The sequence below is a fragment of the Ursus arctos genome, unplaced genomic scaffold, assembly GCF_023065955.2.
Source record: "Ursus arctos isolate Adak ecotype North America unplaced genomic scaffold, UrsArc2.0 scaffold_25, whole genome shotgun sequence".
Taxonomy (NCBI): Eukaryota; Metazoa; Chordata; class Mammalia; order Carnivora; family Ursidae; genus Ursus; species Ursus arctos.
In genome coordinates, this window is record NW_026622930.1 from 9,369,513 (window position 1) to 9,388,489 (window position 18,977).

Consider the following 18,977-nt stretch of genomic DNA (forward strand, 5'->3'; position numbering starts at 1 on the left):
AACCATGTCCCACTCCCTGATCGACGCTGCGGAAGTCCAGTACTGTTGATTTCTGCCTTGGGAACTTGTTTCTCTTCTGAAGTGGGAGCTGATTTATAGGGATCTTTATTTTATTTATTTTATTCACATTGTTCTTGCTCTAAGCCTCGCCCTTCTGAAGGATCTGATGAAGTCATGAAAATGTCTTTGCAGATACCCCAACCTAGACTTCGGGTGGAAAAAATCTATTGACAGCAAATCTTTCATCTCAATTGCTAACTCCTCTTCAGCTGACAATGATAATTACTGTAAGCACAGCACAATTGTAGTCCCTGAAAATGCTGCACGTCAAGGTGCTAATAGGACCTCCTCTCTAGAAAATCATGACCAAATGTCTGTGAACTGCAGAGCGTTGTTCAGTGAGTCACCTGGTAAGCTCCAAATTGAAGTTTCAACCGATCTTACAGCCATTAATGGTCTTTCTTACAATAAAAATCTTGCCAATGGCAGTTACGATTTAGCTAACAGAGACTTTTGCCAAGGAAATCAGCTGAATTACTACAAGCAGGAAATACCTGTACAACCAACTACCTCATATCCCATTCAGAATTTCTACAATTATGAGAACCAGCCCAAGCCCAGCGATGAATGTACTCTACTGAGTAATAAATACCTTGATGGAAATGCTAACAAATCTACCTCAGATGCAAGTCCCATGACAGCCACGACGCCTGGTACTACCGAAGCTGTTCGAGCGCTCAAGGACAGGACGGGTTCTGAGCAGAGCCCGTGTCCCGGGTACTCCTCGAGGACCCTCGGCCCCAATCCTGGACTTATTCTGCAGGCTTTGACCCTTTCCAATGCTAGTGATGGATTTAACCTGGAGCGGCTTGAAATGCTTGGTGACTCCTTTTTAAAGCACGCCATCACCACGTATCTATTTTGCACTTACCCTGATGCTCACGAGGGCCGCCTTTCATATATGAGAAGCAAAAAGGTAAGAGAGACGGTTTTTATCTGGAACAGTTCGAGTAACTATTCAGTGTGCCTAAGAGTGGCCTCAGGTGTTGGACGGTTTTAGAGGATGAGGGATTGTTTAAGGGCCTGTGGTGCAGCCCGCCCCGGGGTTGACCGAAATCTATTTTTCACTGATGCACCACCACTCAGGTTTGGGGTGGGTGTTAGCTGATCCGTATGTGCCTTAGTTATTGGTAGGAATTCAGTTCTCCCAGGACCGTTTGTGAGAATTGCGTGCTTACTGAAGCCTGAGGGGAATATAAAGAAATAACGTGGCGTAGTTACTCGGGCGGCTCGTGCTTTAATTTCATCCAGTTTAACATTTACTTGGGAGAGTGCTGTCTTAGCACACGACGCATAGAGACGCGGCTAAAACACAGGTCTTGCATGGAGGAGCTCATCTTCAAGCTTTTGGAGCGTGAGGAAGGGAAAGGGTGCACTCCCCCAGCTCAGGGACTCTGCAGTGTCAAAGTGCAGGGTGCACTCCCCCAGCTCAGGGACTCTGCAGTGTCAAGGTGCAGGGTGCACTCCCCCAGCTCAGGGACTCTGCAGTGTCAAAGGGGTGATGCCGGAGCTCCGAGCAGGCGGCGCTTGAGAGCCCAAAGGGAGGGCGTGTTCTGAAACCAGTGCGGAATTAGGATTTCAGGAGGAAAAGCAACAAAGTTAGAATGTTTAAATGACGCTAAAAGAGGTATCACAAGCCACATGTACCTGCTTGAAAATAACTCCTAAAGCTGCTAATTGCCCTAAACACTCAGAAGGAAGGAATATGGCTTGTGATCAGAAGGCGTTAATGGAAGCGGTGCGCTCATAGCGGATAAACACAGTGAACGAATGGCAGAGCGTGTCCGCACCCGGTGAATAGATTGTGGCAGGCGTCAGAAGTGTGGAAATACCTGAGAAAAGGTTAAAAAGGCAGGCGGGCAAAGCTCTCTTGTGGAAGATCTTCAGTGCTAGGTGGAGGGGTTTGCACTTACTTTGAACGTCGAAGATACAATTTGCACCAGGGACTCTTTTTTTTTTTTGGAGGGGGGGGGTGAGCACGGCGGGGGAGGGGCAGAGGGAGAGAATCCCCACAGGCTTCACGCCTAGCGCCGAGCCCAACTCGGGGCTCGATCTCAATAACCCTGAGATCATGACCTGAGCTGAAAGCAAGAGTTGGACGCTCAACCCACTGAGGCCCCCGGGCGCCCCCCCTCCCATAAGGGTCTCTTCATGCTCACGATCCGGTAGTTGCAGGCGATGGCTCTGGTGGCAGAGCGCAGCCTGAGTTGAAAAGCAAAACCAAACCAAGCTGAGCGATCAGTTGGGCCTTCGAGGAAGTTCAAGCAAGCGGAAAATGGTACAGTTGGAGAGTTGTGGCAGTGAAAAAAGGGCTGAGGTGATAGTATTGCAGAGGGAATAGGAGCTGTGGCTCACAGCCGGACGCTACTCCCGCCACCTCATTTAGTTGTGTATACTTTCATTTATTTTGTCATTTTATTTATAATTGCGTATACCTAGCGTGTCCCTAGTTTACAGATGAAGTTACTGGGGCAGGAGACGCTCACTTGCCCCAGGTCACATGGCACTCCGTGGCAGAGCCCAGATAGTCTGGCTTTAGAGACCTTGCTCTTCACCATCACAACTCCCCTACCTCCGATGTCACTCTCCCCTACCTCCGAAGTCACTCTGTAACACCAGACACTACCCCGAGCACTTCACAGCCTTCATTTATGCTTCTCAGCGAGCCCCTGGGGGGTAGATAACGTGGCCCCATTTTGCAGATGGGGAAAGTTTATTAGTTTAGAGAGTTTATTGGTTTAGAGAATTGGTTCGTGTAAGGTCACCTAACTGACCAGAGAGTCAGGGAGGTGTTGGAGGTGCGAGCCTGTACTCACCACCCCTCTTGCTGCCTGTCAGTGTGATTAGGGGCAGAGAAACCTGGGATGCTGGGGTGACCGTGTGTAAGCTGCAGAAGTTGGGGCGATGGTGGTGCTCGTGGTGACATAGGCACAAAGGTAGGAATCAGGGTCAGGTGTAGCGTTTTCAGACCTCCTGGAAAATGAAGTGGAATATTCAGTGAAATGTTCAGGTAACTGAGAATTTAGGACTGAGATCTGGTTTGGGGAATAGTCTTCGTAAGAGTGATAATCAAAGCTGTCAGAACAAATGAGATTGCCACAAGGTGGTTGTAGGAAGAAAATGTCAGAGACTGAGGATGAGTAGGAAGCAATAGTACTCTGTTACGTAAGAAAGAAATTCGTGTACATTTAAAAAATGTCATCTGTTTGTCTGCCGGGAAAGCTTTGACTCCGTATGTCCTGTAGGAATCGTTGTCCTCTCAGCCCGGTGTCGAAAGACAGCCTTCTCTGTGCCCACGCCCTGGACACGTCCTGTGTGCTGACCAGGCCTGGCCCCTCGCTGGTCTTCCTACGAGCTCCATGCACACGCACACCCACTTTGTTCCTCTCTCAGTGCTCTCCCTGCTTCCGAGTGTCCAGTTCTGCTGGGCCCACGTTGCACCTCAGGAGCCCTGAGCTCGCTCTTTCCATCCCGTCCTGCCCACCGTGCCGTCCGACTGTGAATGCGATTGCCATCTTCCTCCTCTCGATGCCATCTGCGGTGATGCTGTGATCTCCTCATAGGCACAGGGATACTAGCATTGATCTAAGCTGTGCCATTTCCGACAGCGTATGCTGCACGCAGTGCCGCGACTAGACACCTGTCCCTCCCAGCTGTGTTGTCCGCAGGGACTGCTCCTCAGTCTTGCTGACAGTGTTCTCTCAGGGATGGCCGGCCAGGTGCCTCTCCCCGGGTGGGTACCTGTTCAGTGGTATCGAGTTCCCCGGAAAAGGGGCTCATGAAGTACTTCCATAAAAAGGAACCCAGTTTACAGAAAATGAAAATGAGGGGCGCCTGGGTGGCACAGCGGTTAAGCGTCTGCCTTCGGCTCAGGGCGTGATCCTGGCGTTATGGGATCGAGCCCCACATCAGGCTCCTCTGCTGGGAACCTGCTCTCCCTCTCCCACTCCCCCTGCTTGTGTTCCCTCTCTCGCTGGCTGTCTCTATCTCTGTCAAATAAATAAATAAAATCTTTAAAAAAAAAAATGAAAATGAGATTGACACTGCTAGATCCTGGTTTCCAAGTTTTTACTAGACATTTCTGGTTAGAAACGTTATGATTTGAGTGAGTTCCGGAGGACATGGAGTCCTTAGGAAAAACAGACGAGAAGGTAAACAGTGAAGCCATTTTATTGATGTGAATAAACATGGAGTTATTACCTTTTGCTCTGTTTTAAAATGGTTGAACAAAAATATCTTGAAATGCCATCCAAAACAAAGGAATGATATTTGAGAAAACATACAATTAAAATTGTATTTGTGGCTTAGATTCTAGGAGTATGAAATTCTTTTAGCTCTGTTCAGTGCCAATTTCCACTTTATAGCTAGAGTTTGTGGCATTTCCCCCCATTTATTTCATTGAGAATATTGTGGCGTCTTAGATTTTTTGTGTGGGTTCTTTCCTATTCTGATCGTCCCAGTTGGCAGTTTACATTTGATATCATCAGGTTGTGTTTTCAAAAGTTTGAAATTGTACGAACTGTTTGTTCTGACTTTATAAGGAATTTGCATATCAGTTTTTTCTGATCTCCTTTTAAAATCAGAAATTCTCATTGAACTACACTCAAGGATATAGACCATATGGGAATATAATATTTGCTGTCATGAATAATTGATGGCCAGTTGTAGTAATATGGAGAACATTTAGCTAAAAATATGTTTATTTGCCTGGTATGAATTCCAGCAGTGGTCATTTGCAGATGAGTATCTTATAAATTTTTTCTGCTAAAGGTCAGCAACTGTAATCTGTATCGGCTTGGAAAAAAGAAGGGACTGCCCAGCCGCATGGTGGTATCAATATTTGATCCCCCTGTGAATTGGCTTCCTCCTGGTTATGTAGTAAACCAAGACAAAAGTAACACAGATAAGTGGGAAAAAGATGAAATGGTAAGTTTTTAGTAACTGGAAGCATTTGTTTTTTGGTGAATGGGAGAATTTTGTGTTATTAATTTTTGTGTTTCCTTTCCATGGTTTATTTATAATAGAGTAGGTATTTGGTATATTGAAATAATTCCTTTACCTAGACTGTCTCTCTTCATTGAATTTAGAAATGGTGCTTAATTTTGATGGGGGTCAATTCTGTCATCTTTTTTTCAGAGGCAGATGTATATCTGATGTCGTGACCCAAAAAAGGGGGGGGGAAAAAGCAAAACTCCATAACTTTTCATTTTACTATTATGTGTAACAGTTCATGCTCCCTCGATCCTTAGCTCTGTTCAATGACTTTTCAATGAACTATGATCTCCAGTCTATGAAAGAATTAATTTCACTAAGGCCTTGCTTTGCAGGTCAGGGTTTTTTCGGTTAGGACTTGGCCTTCTCTAGTGACCTTAAAAAAAAAAGTCATAAAGGTTATAGTTTTCTGGAAATAGTTTAAATCTGGCCGATGGCTTCAGGCCAGATACTAGCTGCAGCGGCTTCATTTTGTCTGTCTTGAAGGCCACCAGAGGGCACCTCGGAGGGCCTCGGAGCTGGAAAAGCCATCTGTCTGGAGGTGGGCGCCTCTCTCTCACAGCTGAAGGCGATCTCTCGGCCACTTTCATTTCACAGCCGTTTATTTTGCATTAATGAGAGACTGGATCAGTGTTACTTAATTTCTACCTCAGGCCAACAGTGAGAATATGGTTTCTTTTCGCAGGTCATGCTTTCAAAGTAGGCAGGCTTCCGTGTCCTCTTCCTGACACGTCTATGCTGGTTCTCCGTCTCAAGTTTTCCCAGGTCCATCACTCTGTGCCCCGATTTTGATTTTTACCACTTTCTGGAGTAAATTTTTAACTCATGCAGTATTCGATGTTTTACAGAAATTGAACTTCTCCAGAAAATCATTAAGAGAATATTTTAATGCAGGCTGGGTTACAAGAATTACATTTGCTATTAACTTAGACATAGGTAACCTTAGAGGACAATGTATAGACTTTGAGAACGTTAGAAAAAATACTGCATATCTATGAAAAACATTCCAGTAATAATTATTCTGCCTTTTCGTTCCATAAATGGCTTTTTAAAAAATTAGCATAAAAGTGACATGACAAGTCCTTTTGATTAAAAAAGAATTTTTAAAAATACAACAGAAATTTCTTGTTTTCCTTAACATTTCAGATGACGTGGCACTTTGGTTTTGGGGACTACATTAAACATACCATTCATATTTTCACATAGTGGTTTATACTTATTGAAATAGGCCCTGATACCGGAAAGAGGGTGTGCCTACGTTCCTGTTCTGCCCCCCTCGCTCCTCAGCAGATAGGTTTCAGAGAAACTTTGCATACGAATGCCGAAGTGGTAGTAACTCAGGTAGAAAGTTGATTTGAACGTTAGGAGAAAAGAGTTTTATGGCAGTGTTTTTTTGGTTTTTTTTTAGGAGCGTGAAGTGTTCTCAGGAACCATTTAGTGAGGTAGAGTCCTGCTATTTTGCAGATAGAAAAACTGAAACCCAGAGGCATTAAAGAACTTTGTCCAAGATCACATAGCTTATCTGTGATAAAACCTACTCGTGAGAGTGTGTGTGTGTGTGTGTATCCTGCCAATTTTAGACTATGGTAGCATCTTACTAAAGATGTGTAAGGATTTTTTTTAATTAAAAAATTATTCACTCTGATTTTTTCTTTTTTTTAAGTTGCAGTTTCCCTTTTTTAATGTTAAGGACCAAACAGTAGTCCAAAACATCTCATGTTACCTTGGGAAGGTGTAGGGTTTTTAACAGGAAATAGTTCCTAGAGATCTGCCACTATAGTCTCATTTCACGTTCTTCCACATTCTTGGAAAAGTTTTATAAACCTTTTTTCATAAACCCACACAAATCCATAAAGGTCCGTAGTTGTAGATACATGGCCTGGTTCACTGCTCTTCTTTACTTTCAAACAAATACACTATGACTTTCGAGTCTGGCTTAACATGAAGTATTGCAGTATTTAAAAAATACTTGACCAAGTTTGAAAACTTTTTTGTCAGGAAATCTCTGGAAAGTTGTCACTATCAGAATTGAAGCACACCCTCCTGTCTTTTCCCCCCCAAAGTCAAGTCTTTTTTATTTTTTTATTTTTTAGTTTTTTATTTCTTGCGCAACAGAAATTTGGCATCTTTTCGCATTGCAAAAAAGTTACATCATTACTGAATCCTAGCCCATTATTAAGGTTGTCATTCACAAATAAGCTTTTGCCAAAGAAATTGGAATTAGCAAAGATCTTCTGACAGAAATTGGATTGTTGTGTTTCATGTTAGTCTAAATTTTCTTCTATTTTTGTCAGTTATGCTATAATCTGTTCCTCTGATTACTGTAGCATAGTGGAGGGGAAAGCATAATTTCCCAGATTCGTAGCTTAGTTCAGTGATCACTTTTAGTTTTCAAGCAGAGCAATCTAGTTTTACATTGTAGCAAATGTACTTTGATTTGAAGTGGAAATGGGGACAAAACCTTTATAGCATGAAACCCTATTGCCTATTTTTAATATTCTACAGATTTTTAAGGTAATTTATCTTTTTCCCTATTTATGCTCTTTATTGCACAGATGATGCTTTTCTGCATCTGGAATTTACTTTTATTAATTTGAAAATCTTTTTGAAGTGTTTTAAAACTTTGTCAGCCAAATTGAAGATCTCTGTGACTGGCATGTGAGTGCTTTCATTGTGTGTCTGCTGGAGTAAGACTTCTTAGCTAAAGTTTTGCCTCGTGGACATTAATTTTAACTTTATATCCATGTTCAAAATCCTTAACTTAAAGCTTCATACTGGATAAAGGTCATTTTATAACTTAGAAAATGAACATTCAAAGAACATGTTTTACTTTGTTTATATGATTAAATAACTTATTTTATGTTAATTGAAAACAAATGGCCATGATTTTAAAGTTGCCTTTTAGTATTTGTGGTTGTCATTTGAAATTATCCATAACCCTTGCTTTTATTGAGTTTCAAACCCTTTTAAGAGCAGCAGCTATGTCTCCCCTCCTTCCCCATTCCTCCTCGTTTCAGACAAAAGACTGCATGTTGGCTAATGGCAAGCTGGACGAGGACTTTGAGGAGGACGACGAGGAGGAGGAGGAGCTGACGTGGAGGGCTCCGAAGGAGGACGCCGACGACGAAGACGATTTCCTGGAGTATGATCAGGAACATATCAAATTTATAGATAACATGTTAATGGGGTCAGGAGCGTTTGTAAAGAAAATTTCTCTTTCTCCTTTTTCAACCACTGATTCTGCATACGAATGGAAAATGCCCAAAAAATCCCCGTTAGGTAGTATGCCATTCTCATCAGATTTTGAGGATTTTGACTATAGCTCTTGGGATGCAATGTGCTATCTGGATCCTAGCAAAGCTGTTGAAGAGGATGACTTTGTGGTGGGGTTCTGGAATCCATCCGAGGAAAACTGTGGTGTTGACACAGGGAAGCAGTCCATTTCCTACGACTTGCACACGGAGCAGTGCATCGCGGACAAGAGCATAGCCGACTGCGTGGAGGCCCTGCTGGGCTGCTATCTAACCAGCTGCGGCGAGAGGGCTGCGCAGCTTTTCCTCTGCTCGCTGGGGCTCAAGGTGCTCCCGGTGATCAAAAGGACTGACCGGGAAAAGGCCGTGTGCCCTGCTAGGGAGAATTTCAGCAGCCAACAAAAGAACCTTTCAGGGAGCCGTGCTCCTGCCTCTGCGGCCGGCTCGCGCTCCTCCGTGTTGAAGGACTTGGAGTACGGTTGTTTGAAGATTCCACCAAGATGTATGTTTGATCATCCAGACGCAGATAAAACACTGAATCACCTTATATCGGGTTTTGAGAATTTCGAAAAGAAAATCAACTACAGATTCAAGAATAAGGCGTACCTGCTACAGGCTTTTACCCACGCGTCCTACCACTACAACACCATTACTGGTAAGGAGCCCCACACCGAACTCCGCTGCTCTGACACTGCGAGCTCGTGTTTGTTAACTGCGCTATTCTTGCCTTGTTAAAAAAAAAAAAAAGCGACCTGTGCATGTCTAGAGTTGGTGGTTAATATGCACGGTGGAGGGAGGGAGCAAAAGGAAAAAGAAGGCAGCTTTATTTCCTTCCTCCTTCTGGGAGCACGCACGGCTCCTCGCCGCTGAGAGCTGGCAGCGGCCACCTTACCTACTCGCAGAGAGGTCATCTCATGGGCTGCGCAGCTGGGGACATTGGGGCCTCCCTGTTTTGTTGTGTTTTTCCCATTTTTGTCCTCCCCCGGTGTCTTTCTGATGTCCGTTTAGCACTGTTTATGGTTCTTGACTTCGCATATTCTGGGTGTATCTCCACGGCCTTTTATCGTTCTTCCCGAACAGAAAGGCCCGTCTCTTAAGGTCGTTTTAAATCTGAGTGGGCTTAAAGAAACTTCTTCGGGGGAGGTTTCGGTGCCCTTGCTCTGACGCTGCTGCCCTCTTCCACTTGGTTTTGTGCTCCAAGGTCTTCTCCTCCTTCACGGAGTGGCGGCCAGTCCGTGAGATGAGAAGGGAGGTGAGGCGCCTGGAACTGGAGTCAGCTTCAGCTTGTGAAAAGCCTGTGTACTTTTTTCTCTATCAGAGGAAGAATAAGTGCTGGAGTCTAGAATACCACAGCAGAGTATAAAGTTTGTATAAGAAAAACGAGAAAGGTTAAGATGATCAGAAGAGTGTAAAACCGAAAAGTGAAAACCGATCCGGCTCTGGACTAGAAGGGCTGGCAGCCCGGAGCGCTGTTTGTCTTTGCGGAGAAGCCGCGAGGCATGGTTCCTGCTCTCTGCCGAGTGAGGCCCCTGCCTCGGAGCTCTGGGCGTCCGGGACGCACCACTTGGGCCGTCCCTGCGCCAGCCTCCTGGCCTGAATGGGCTCTGCTCGGCACGGTGAGGAGATGGGGCGCTGGCCCGCACGGGCGCCTTCTCCCCCGTGCGCAGCCGACCCGTGCGGGCTCAGGTCTTTGCGCACAGCCACAACCTCCTTTCTCAGGCCCTTGTTCGTGTCCAGTTCAACAGTTCTCACTCAGGGGAAGAAGAGAGTTTTCTCGTACTTACTGGGCGGGTGGCAGCTGTGACCCAGGAGTGGTGACCCAGGGTGGCCCCAGCGCATACTCCCTAGCGGGGGTGAGGTGACACGCAGAGGCAGCGGCAGAGCGTGGGGGCCGTGCGTGAGGGCAGAGTGCGGGGTCCAATGGGCTGCGGGGGGGGCAGAGTGTAGGGCCAGAGCCTGGAGTGCATGGGGTGCATGGGGCCAGAGCATGGGGTGCATGGGCTGTGGGGGGGCAGAGGGCGGGGTGCGTGTGCAGCGTCTGGCCCCTGACCGCCGGCATGTGAGCGAGGCTGTGGCTTCGGCGGTGCCCAGCACCTGCTTGGCCAGCACTGTGCTGGAGGGAAGGGTCTGACCTGATGAGACCCCCCGGCCAGTGTCTGGTCTGCAGGAGCAGTAGCCTTTGGGCCACCAAAGGCTTTTATGACCTCAGTTTATACATAAGAAATAGGCTTAATTTGCTATTCAAATTGAGTTTGCAGAGGCCTTAGTAAGTGTGACATGTCACATGGTTTGTCATTGAAGAATATACACGAGAACGAAGCCCAGCACCATTCTCGGCAGTGGGTCTGGGGCCGGACCCCACGGTGGGTTGCTGTGTGGGGGGAGCGGGTTTTGCGCGAGCTGACGCCTGCGCCCTGGGCCGCCCGCAGATTGTTACCAGCGCCTGGAGTTCCTGGGAGATGCGATTTTGGACTACCTCATAACCAAGCACCTTTACGAAGACCCGCGGCAGCACTCCCCGGGCGTCCTGACCGACCTGCGGTCCGCGCTGGTCAACAACACCATCTTCGCGTCGCTGGCGGTCAAGTACGACTACCACAAGTACTTCAAAGCCGTCTCCCCTGAGCTCTTCCACGTCATCGACGACTTCGTGCAGTTCCAGCTGGAGAAGAACGAGATGCAGGGCATGGACTCCGAGGTGAGTGCTGCAGGAGACCACGGCCGGTGCACGGGGTCCTGCCGCTTTTCCTCCGGGCTGGGGCGGAGGGACGGTGGTGCTCTCCAGGTCGGGCCCTTTAAAAACTTGACTGCCCCCGGAGGGTGCCTGCGGCCCTTCCCGGGCGAGTGGGGGCCAGGGGTTGTGGGCTCTTTTCTGTTCCCCCACGACTCCTGATCGGCGGCCGGAGAAGTCCTGCCTGGCCCGGCCCCCGGGGGCGCTTGAACCTTAGTGAGGGCTCCCTGCGGTTTGTTCTGCCTTTCTTTCTGTTGAAATGGGTCAGAAAACATTCGCTGATATGATCTCAGGTAAGCCTCAACAAATGTATTTTCTGCTTCTACTTGAAAATAAAATCTCATTTAAAACCAACTTTCTAAAATTTTAACCATTGAAATTTGAGAGGCTTCTGTCATAAGTTCAGCCAGAGGTTCTTTGGTGATGGAGCTAATTTTAACGTGTTTGTGAGCTATTTTGGAGTTTTGTAGCGGAGAATTTCACTTAGATCTTTCCACTCACCTCTCGTCCTTCGCTGCCATCCATCTGCATACCTGTGTCCCGGAGAGCACCCTCGGTCCCGTTCTCCCCGTTCGGATTCCCTTGTTTCCCTTACTTGTGGAGATGTCTTCTAAGGAGTCAGGGAATTTGTTCTCAAATCTGGTGGCCGTTTTAATCGCTCTTTGTTTAATTTGTACCTTCCCTTTTTTAAAAATTGCACTGAACCGTGGCTGGGGACTAGTGCATTTCCTTGACTTGCTGTGAGAGGCGTTTGAGGCATAGCTGCGAGGGGAAGCAGCCCACCCTGTAAACGGTACTGCACAGGTGCCGAAGGAGGATCCGCTTCCCCCGGTGCACACTCCTCCGAGGCGTCGGACGGAGGTCGGCGTCGGAGCACAGCTAGCAGTGGGACTAGGAACTAGAACTATCTCCTGCGTACTCGTATGAGTTCCGGTCTTGTTCTTTAGAAGTGTTTAAGCTTAGAATTTGAGGAATTAGTTAAAATTAGATTTAAGTTCTCTTTTGATAACGGTGGGACATGCTGGTTCTGTTAATTTTTGTTCATTCTTTTGCTTCCTTTGTTTATATAAACAGAAGTTACAAAAACTGATTGGAAATGTCAGTGGTCTGGCTTTTCTAACTTCCTGGTGAATCTTAAGCAAGTCTCTCCACCTCTCTGGGCCTCAGTTTCTTCATCTGTGAAAGGAGAGAATTAAATTTGATAAGTTTTAAAATTCCTCTCTACTTTAAAACTGTGATGTACAAACAAGAAGTATCTTTTTCCCGGTAGCCAGCACTACACGTGTTTGATATAGAGCTCTGTGCGGCTGAACGATCCATTTAGAAATGCTTAAAAAAAAAACCCAAATGCCCCCTTCTCTTTTTTTTTTTTTCTCTTTCACAGGTAATTTGTGTTTGTTTTAGAAAATACAAATAAGCAAAAAGAAAATTAAAGTTCTGCAAATATGCTACCTTAGAAATAACCAAAATGAACATTTGTGGTGTTTTATTGCTAATGTAGAGAAACATGAGCGTACATAACACATAAAATGGAATTTCATTATGCAGAAAATACCGTCATGTGTGTTTTTCACCTGCTGTGTTGAGGACAACTTTCTGTGTATCAGTTGGCCTTTTGACTTTCAGTGGCCGCACGCTGTCAATATATACCTGTAATGGAAGGTGTTTAAACAGTCCTTTGCGGCTAGATATTTACATTGTTTTTACTTAGGGCTTTTAATAAGCATGGGTATGGTAAATCTATCCAGTATCTCCTTAAGATAAATTCCTAGAGACGGGATTGTTGCATCAAAGAATTAGGAACTTTTAAAAGGCATTTGCTACATATCTAAGTTTTTCGTTACATTAGTTTGAGTACCTCTTGTGTGTCAGGTTCTCTCTTATAGTCAGTGTGTATCAAGTTGTTTAATAAAAAGGGAACTCGGAGGCATCTGTCGTCGAGTAGAATTTCCCTGGCAGAACGTGGCAGTTACACTTGCCAAAGCAGTGTGTACGCGCCTGTCACAGCCGCACTAACTGGTATTCAGCCTAATCCTTGCCAAACCGCCAGGGGGTAGAACTGTTTTAAGATGCAGTTCTTTGATTACAAGTGGATTTGGAATTTTTTTTTCGGACATTTATTAACTATTTCTAATTTTGTGTGTGTTTTGTTTTTTTTTTTTTTTTTTCATTTAGAAGTACTCTTTATTTTTCCCCTTTGCTGAGTATAGAATAATACTGACTGGGGAAGGGATTTTTTTTTTTAATCCCTTGAGAAGTTGGAAAAAATTTTTTTTAGATGTTTGTGAAGAAGCTATTACAATGTAGTAGGTGATTGCCATAAATGGCTGGTATTATTACCCTCGCTTAAGGGTATAATAAAAGTCCCATCCAAGAAAGGAAACTCACCGCTGTGGAATGCCTTTAAATATGGCCTTGTTGCTTACAAATCCCTTTTCCCTGTGTAAATAGCTTAGGAGGTCTGAGGAGGATGAAGAGAAGGAGGAGGACATCGAAGTTCCAAAGGCAATGGGGGACATTTTTGAGTCGCTTGCTGGTGCCATTTACATGGACAGCGGGATGTCCCTGGAGACGGTGTGGCAGGTGTACTATCCTATGATGCGACCGCTAATAGGTACTGTCCGTTCCCTTTGAAAGAAACACAGTCATAATTAAAAACAACTATAAGGATGTCATTCACATCACCCTTTCATTTTGATTGCAGAAAAGTTTTCTGCAAACGTGCCCCGTTCCCCTGTGCGAGAATTGCTCGAAATGGAACCAGAAACTGCCAAATTTAGGTAAGCAAAGCCGTGCATGGAAAAAATTAAGTTCCTTAAAAACAAGAGGGGCAAGAATTGTCAAAGATGCCATAAACTAATGATTCTGAGAAATATTTACACTGGGGCATGCACTCTGCACTCTCCGTTTGTAGTCGGATTGACTTTCCCTTTCGCTTTGATAAAGTAACGCTGAGTTAAAGAAGAGCCTCAGCCCCGTCCGCCGGCGGCCCCGCCGCCGTGTCATGCACGTTTCCTTTGTGTGCCTTCAGCCCGGGCCCCGGCCCCTCCGCCTCAGAGCGCGTGCTCCGTGCTGATTGACAATAATAATAAATAGTTCTGACTTCTGATTCAAGCTGTTTGGCTTTTTTATAGCCCGGCTGAGAGGACGTATGACGGCAAGGTCAGAGTCACGGTGGAAGTGGTGGGGAAGGGGAAGTTTAAAGGCGTCGGCCGGAGCTACAGGATCGCCAAGTCTGCAGCAGCAAGAAGAGCCCTACGCAGCCTCAAAGCCAATCAACCTCAGGTTCCCAACAGCTGAAACCCCTTTTTACAGCAACAACAAAAAAGCAGAATTAAGGGGAAAACTATTTAAAATGAGAAGGATGATTTAAAGTCCATAGGGAGTGGAATGAATCGAAGGCAGAATTTAAAGTTTGTTTGATAACAAGATAGATTACAGAATAAAACATTTAACATATGTATAAAAATTTTGGAACTAATTGTAGTTTTAGTTTTTTGCGCAAACACAATCTTGTCTTCTTTCCTCACTTCTGCTTTGTTTAAATCACGAGAGTGCTTTAATGATGACATTTAGCAAGTGTTCAAGAGAATTATTGAGAGTTGTTTTGTTTTGTTTTGGGGTTTTGTTTTTGTTTTTTAGTTTCATTTCCATCAGCTTTGCTTAGCGTTAGGAGGCCAAGGAGCTTACAGCTGAGACAGCCCCTAGATTCTGGGGAGCGCCCTCCCGCCCTCAGCGTGGGCGCTGGCACCGGTCCCGCCGTGGCCGGGGCACCCAGGACAATGGTGTGGTTTGCAAGAGAAGCGTGCCCGTGCCGTCTTTTCTTTCCACGTCCTGTTGCGTAAGAGGATGTCTCCTGGTCGCCATTGCACTTAATATAGTAGTAAGGGACAGGTTTTTAATGAACATTGGCTGGCATGTTGGTGAATCAAATTTTCGTTTTCTCATGCCACGTAGTCTTGCGTACAAAAGGTTCTTGCCTTAAAATTAAAACCCTCATAGATGTTCTTTAATTTCTGATCTTTTTGGAACAAACTGTTCTACATTCCCTTCCTTTTATTATGCATTTAGATGTTGAGACAGTGTGATATTTGCAACTCACTAGTGTAGTTGTGACTTAACTTATTACAGGATTATATTAGAGTTTCTGTCATATGTGTCCTGGAGGCATTTTAAAAACCAGAATATTATATATGTAGTCTATGGATTTTTTTTAAGCACCGTAATAAAAATGATCTTTGGCTAAATACCCAATTTTACTAAAAACCTCCTGCCAGGTAGTTCCACTGATAGAAATTGTTTGTGGCAAACAGTTTCGCCCTGTAGGCTGTTGCTCTAACAAGATAAACTCTAGACATATCACACCTAAAATATGCTGCAGATTTTATAATTGATTGGTTACTTATTTAAAGAAGCAAAACAGAGCACCTTTACCCTTAGTCTTCTCACTTTAACGTCTTACTGTACTTGTCACAGTGTCGCGTGCATTCTTCACCTACCAAAGCTGCGCTCTTAGTGCCGCGGAAGCGTAACCTTCGCGACAAACTGCCGTCATTTTGATACATCTGTGATTTAGGTCTTTAATTTAGGAAAACAAGCTCATGATTTCCGTCTTCGAAAAAGAAAAAAAAAGACATTTTCAGGCATTTGCCAACGTTTCTTTAATTAGACTTGTAGGCACTCTTCACTTAAATACCTCAGTTCTTCTTTTCTTTTGCATGCATTTCCCCCCGTTTGGTGCTATGTTTATGTATTATGCTTGAAATTTTAATTTTTTTTTTTTTTTTTTTGCACTGTAACTATAATACCTCTTAATTTACCTTTTTAAAAGCTGTGGGTCGGTCTTGCACTCCCACCAACATACCAGTAGAGGTTTGCTGCAATTTGCCCCATTAATTATGCTTGAAGTTTAAGAAAGCCGAGCAGAGGTGTCTAATGTTTTCCAGCACATCATTCTGAACTCGATGCTTCATGTAATGCTGCATTTTTTGTTTTCAGTTACAGTTGAATACTGTACTTCTTGCTTTATCTGCACCACCCACCCCCAGAGAAACACCTCTGCACGTGTGCACAGAGAAAACTGTCAGCTCCGCTTTCTAAGGAGACCTGAGTGAAGGGGGTGTTAAGCTTCTCCAACGTTATTTGTTGTCTCCAATCTTACATTTAAATTGCGATCTAAATTATTAAATGAGTTTTTGAGCAAATTAATTTGGGTAGACTCATTTTTAAAATATTTATTTCTGATTGGAAACCTTAGATTTCTGTTGGGGTTTTTTGTTTTTTTGTTTTTTGTTTTAAAAACCTCAACGTAAGATCTCCTAGCAAGTTAAAACCAAGCAATTCTTGAATTATATTAACTGTAAACGTGTACAATTAACAAGTAAGGCTGGATGTGAATTTTACTTGTGAGGGTGATTTGTGATCAAGATAGGTTGCAAATCTCTTCTTAATTTATAAACTACCTGATGCCAGGAGCTTAGGGCTTTGCATTGTGTCTAATGCACTAATCCCAGTGTTAAGGGATTCTCTCGCCTCCTGGCACCAAAACCAGATTGTTTCACAGTTACAATTCCCGTTGGGAGAAAAATGCCTCAATATATTTTGTAACCTTAAGAAGAGTATTTTTTGTTAATACGAAAAAGTTCAGACTTGGATATGATTAGGTCATACATTCTCAGGGGTTCAAATTTCCTGCTACCATTCAAAATGTTTTATCAAAGGCAAACTTTAGCTATTTCATTTTTTTGTTGTTGGAGAAAGATAGCTCATTTTAATTTGTGACTCACACTTGGACACATTCTGTGATCCCCTGGTTCCTAAGTTAAAAAATAAAAATAAAAACTCTGAGCGAGACATACGAGATGATTATGAACGCTTTCGTGCTGCTGATTTTTAAATGCTGTGGAGTTCCCCCAGTTTAGCTTGTTGAAATGTTTTGCATCCATTTACTAAGGAAGGAAATCAGTCTGTGTGTGTGTCATCCTTGTGTTCCTGTGATTACAGCGTGAGACCGAATGTAATACGGAGGCCCTGCTGGTGGGAGGTGTGGTGGTGCCTGCGGGCACGGGTGTGGACTGGGGAAGTGTGTCTGGAAGAAGCAACTACAGAGTTCCTTAGGATGATTGTGTGGAGGTTAGTCGGCATGAACCTTCGTTATAAAGAGTTTCGATTTCTTTGATAATATACTTTCAACAGTCCTAACTATGCTGCGTTGTGTGATAGCTTTGTCCCCCTCTGTTCTGTTCGTGTAGCACAGATAAGCATTGCACTTGTACCACGCTTTACCTCATTTCAAGGAAAATATGCTTAACGGAGAGAAAAAAAAATGTGGTTTGGCCTCGCTGCTGTTTTGATTTACCGGATTTGAAAAAGATAATTATAATGCCTGCAATGTGTCATATACTTGCACAACTTAAATAGGTCATTTTTGTCTGTGGCATTTTTACTGTTTGTGAAAGTATGACAAAGACTTGTTAACCGAACTCTTAATTATGTTTTTTTTTAAATATGTTTTGTTACTTTTTTCTTTCTTTTACGTCATGTGAAGTGATTAAATTTAGAACGACCTCTAACACTCCTGTAATGATCTCTTAAAATACTAATATTTTAACGTTCTTCATAATGGCTCGCCCTCGGAACGATTCAGACTGCCCTCCTTAACTGCCGAGAGGCCCGACGCTGCTCTGCGGCTGGTAAGCACGGCCCCTCACCCAGCACCGCGCCCTTCCAGGTCGTTCCCAGTCCGCCGGGGACCGGGGTGCGGGGAGTGCCCGACACCCAGCCCTGGCACAGTGCGGCTGAGGGCCCGGCCAGTGGCAGACGCGCCATCTTCCTCTCTTAGGCTGTTTAATCCTTGTGTCACACGAGATCTAAGCCACCAAACGGAGGCCCGGATATCTTTACTGAAGCCGCAGCCGGGATTCCGTCCCAGCCCTCGCCCTGCTCGCATTCCTGGCGGTCGGTGCCTATAGGCTCAGTTGAATTGCATTTCTCTAGGTATATTTTTTCAACCACTGATTACTTTTTCAGGAGTTTAATTATTTCCAAATAAATTTCTTTATTTTCTATTGTACATGAAAGCTTTTAAGATATGTTTAAGACCAAGCATATTAAAGCGATTTTACCAGGTGTCGGAGCCGCCAGGAGCGATCTCGCAGGAACTTGCATTGAGACTTGCATTGCTGTTTTCCACTAGCAGTGAAAATGGTCTTTCAAAACTAACTTGTAAATATATTTCAGTCATTAAGTGGTTTTTTTTTCTCCTGGTCCATTTTTATTTGGACATCAACCACAGACAATTTAAATTTTATAGATGCACTCAGAATTCACTGCATCAGCAGGTTACCTAGCAAAAACGCAAAGGTGAGCAGCAAGTAAACTTCTGGCTTTTCTGCTGTAAATAGAGTGAAGGAAAATGACTAAAATCAAGAAAAACTAACACAATTTGATTGACAGTAACCTACTTACCATCACATGCTGCAGCTGTTCTAAGGGACGTACTGTAACCATTCATACAGTAATTGTGCTGCGGGAACGTGCCGCCCGCACCTTACGGGCCCCAATTACCTTTAGTTGTTTGTTTTGTAATAATTGTAGCAGAGTCAAGCTCCAATAAAGTTATGGTCTGTTCATTTTGTGTCCTTCTATCTTTTTCTTTTCTCATTTTGGTTCCGTTCAAGCGGGTGATAACGCTGAAATGGTTGTAGCAGACATGATCTTTCAAGTGTTCGAATTCCACGGTCCTACGAAAATGCCTATTTTAGTACGATAAAAGTTGTGCTGGCCGAGTTCTGCTTCACGTTTACTGGTAGAGTTGTGTAGTAGCAGTCCCTTTTTCTTTTCGAGATTTAAATAATACCAGTGTGTTTTTCTGAAATCCTGCCACATTGACTGATGTGTTCCAGGTCCTGGATTATACACGATATATTTGACACATTCCTTAA

General features: G+C 44.3%; 1 protein-coding gene across 1 annotated transcript in view; it reads left to right on the plus strand.

Moving 5' to 3' along the window:
• DICER1 (dicer 1, ribonuclease III) overlaps window positions 1–18,665 on the plus strand; it is a 44,721-nt gene extending 26,056 nt beyond the window's left edge. Inside the window, 7 exon segments of the mRNA XM_026515365.4 lie at window positions 193–976; window positions 4,831–4,986; window positions 8,070–8,958; window positions 10,733–11,001; window positions 13,486–13,648; window positions 13,739–13,814; window positions 14,169–18,665. Of these exon segments, the coding sequence (XP_026371150.2) occupies window positions 193–976; window positions 4,831–4,986; window positions 8,070–8,958; window positions 10,733–11,001; window positions 13,486–13,648; window positions 13,739–13,814; window positions 14,169–14,334 (2,503 nt within the window). The 3' untranslated portion in view covers window positions 14,335–18,665.
• The last annotated feature ends 312 nt before the right edge of the window (window positions 18,666–18,977 follow it).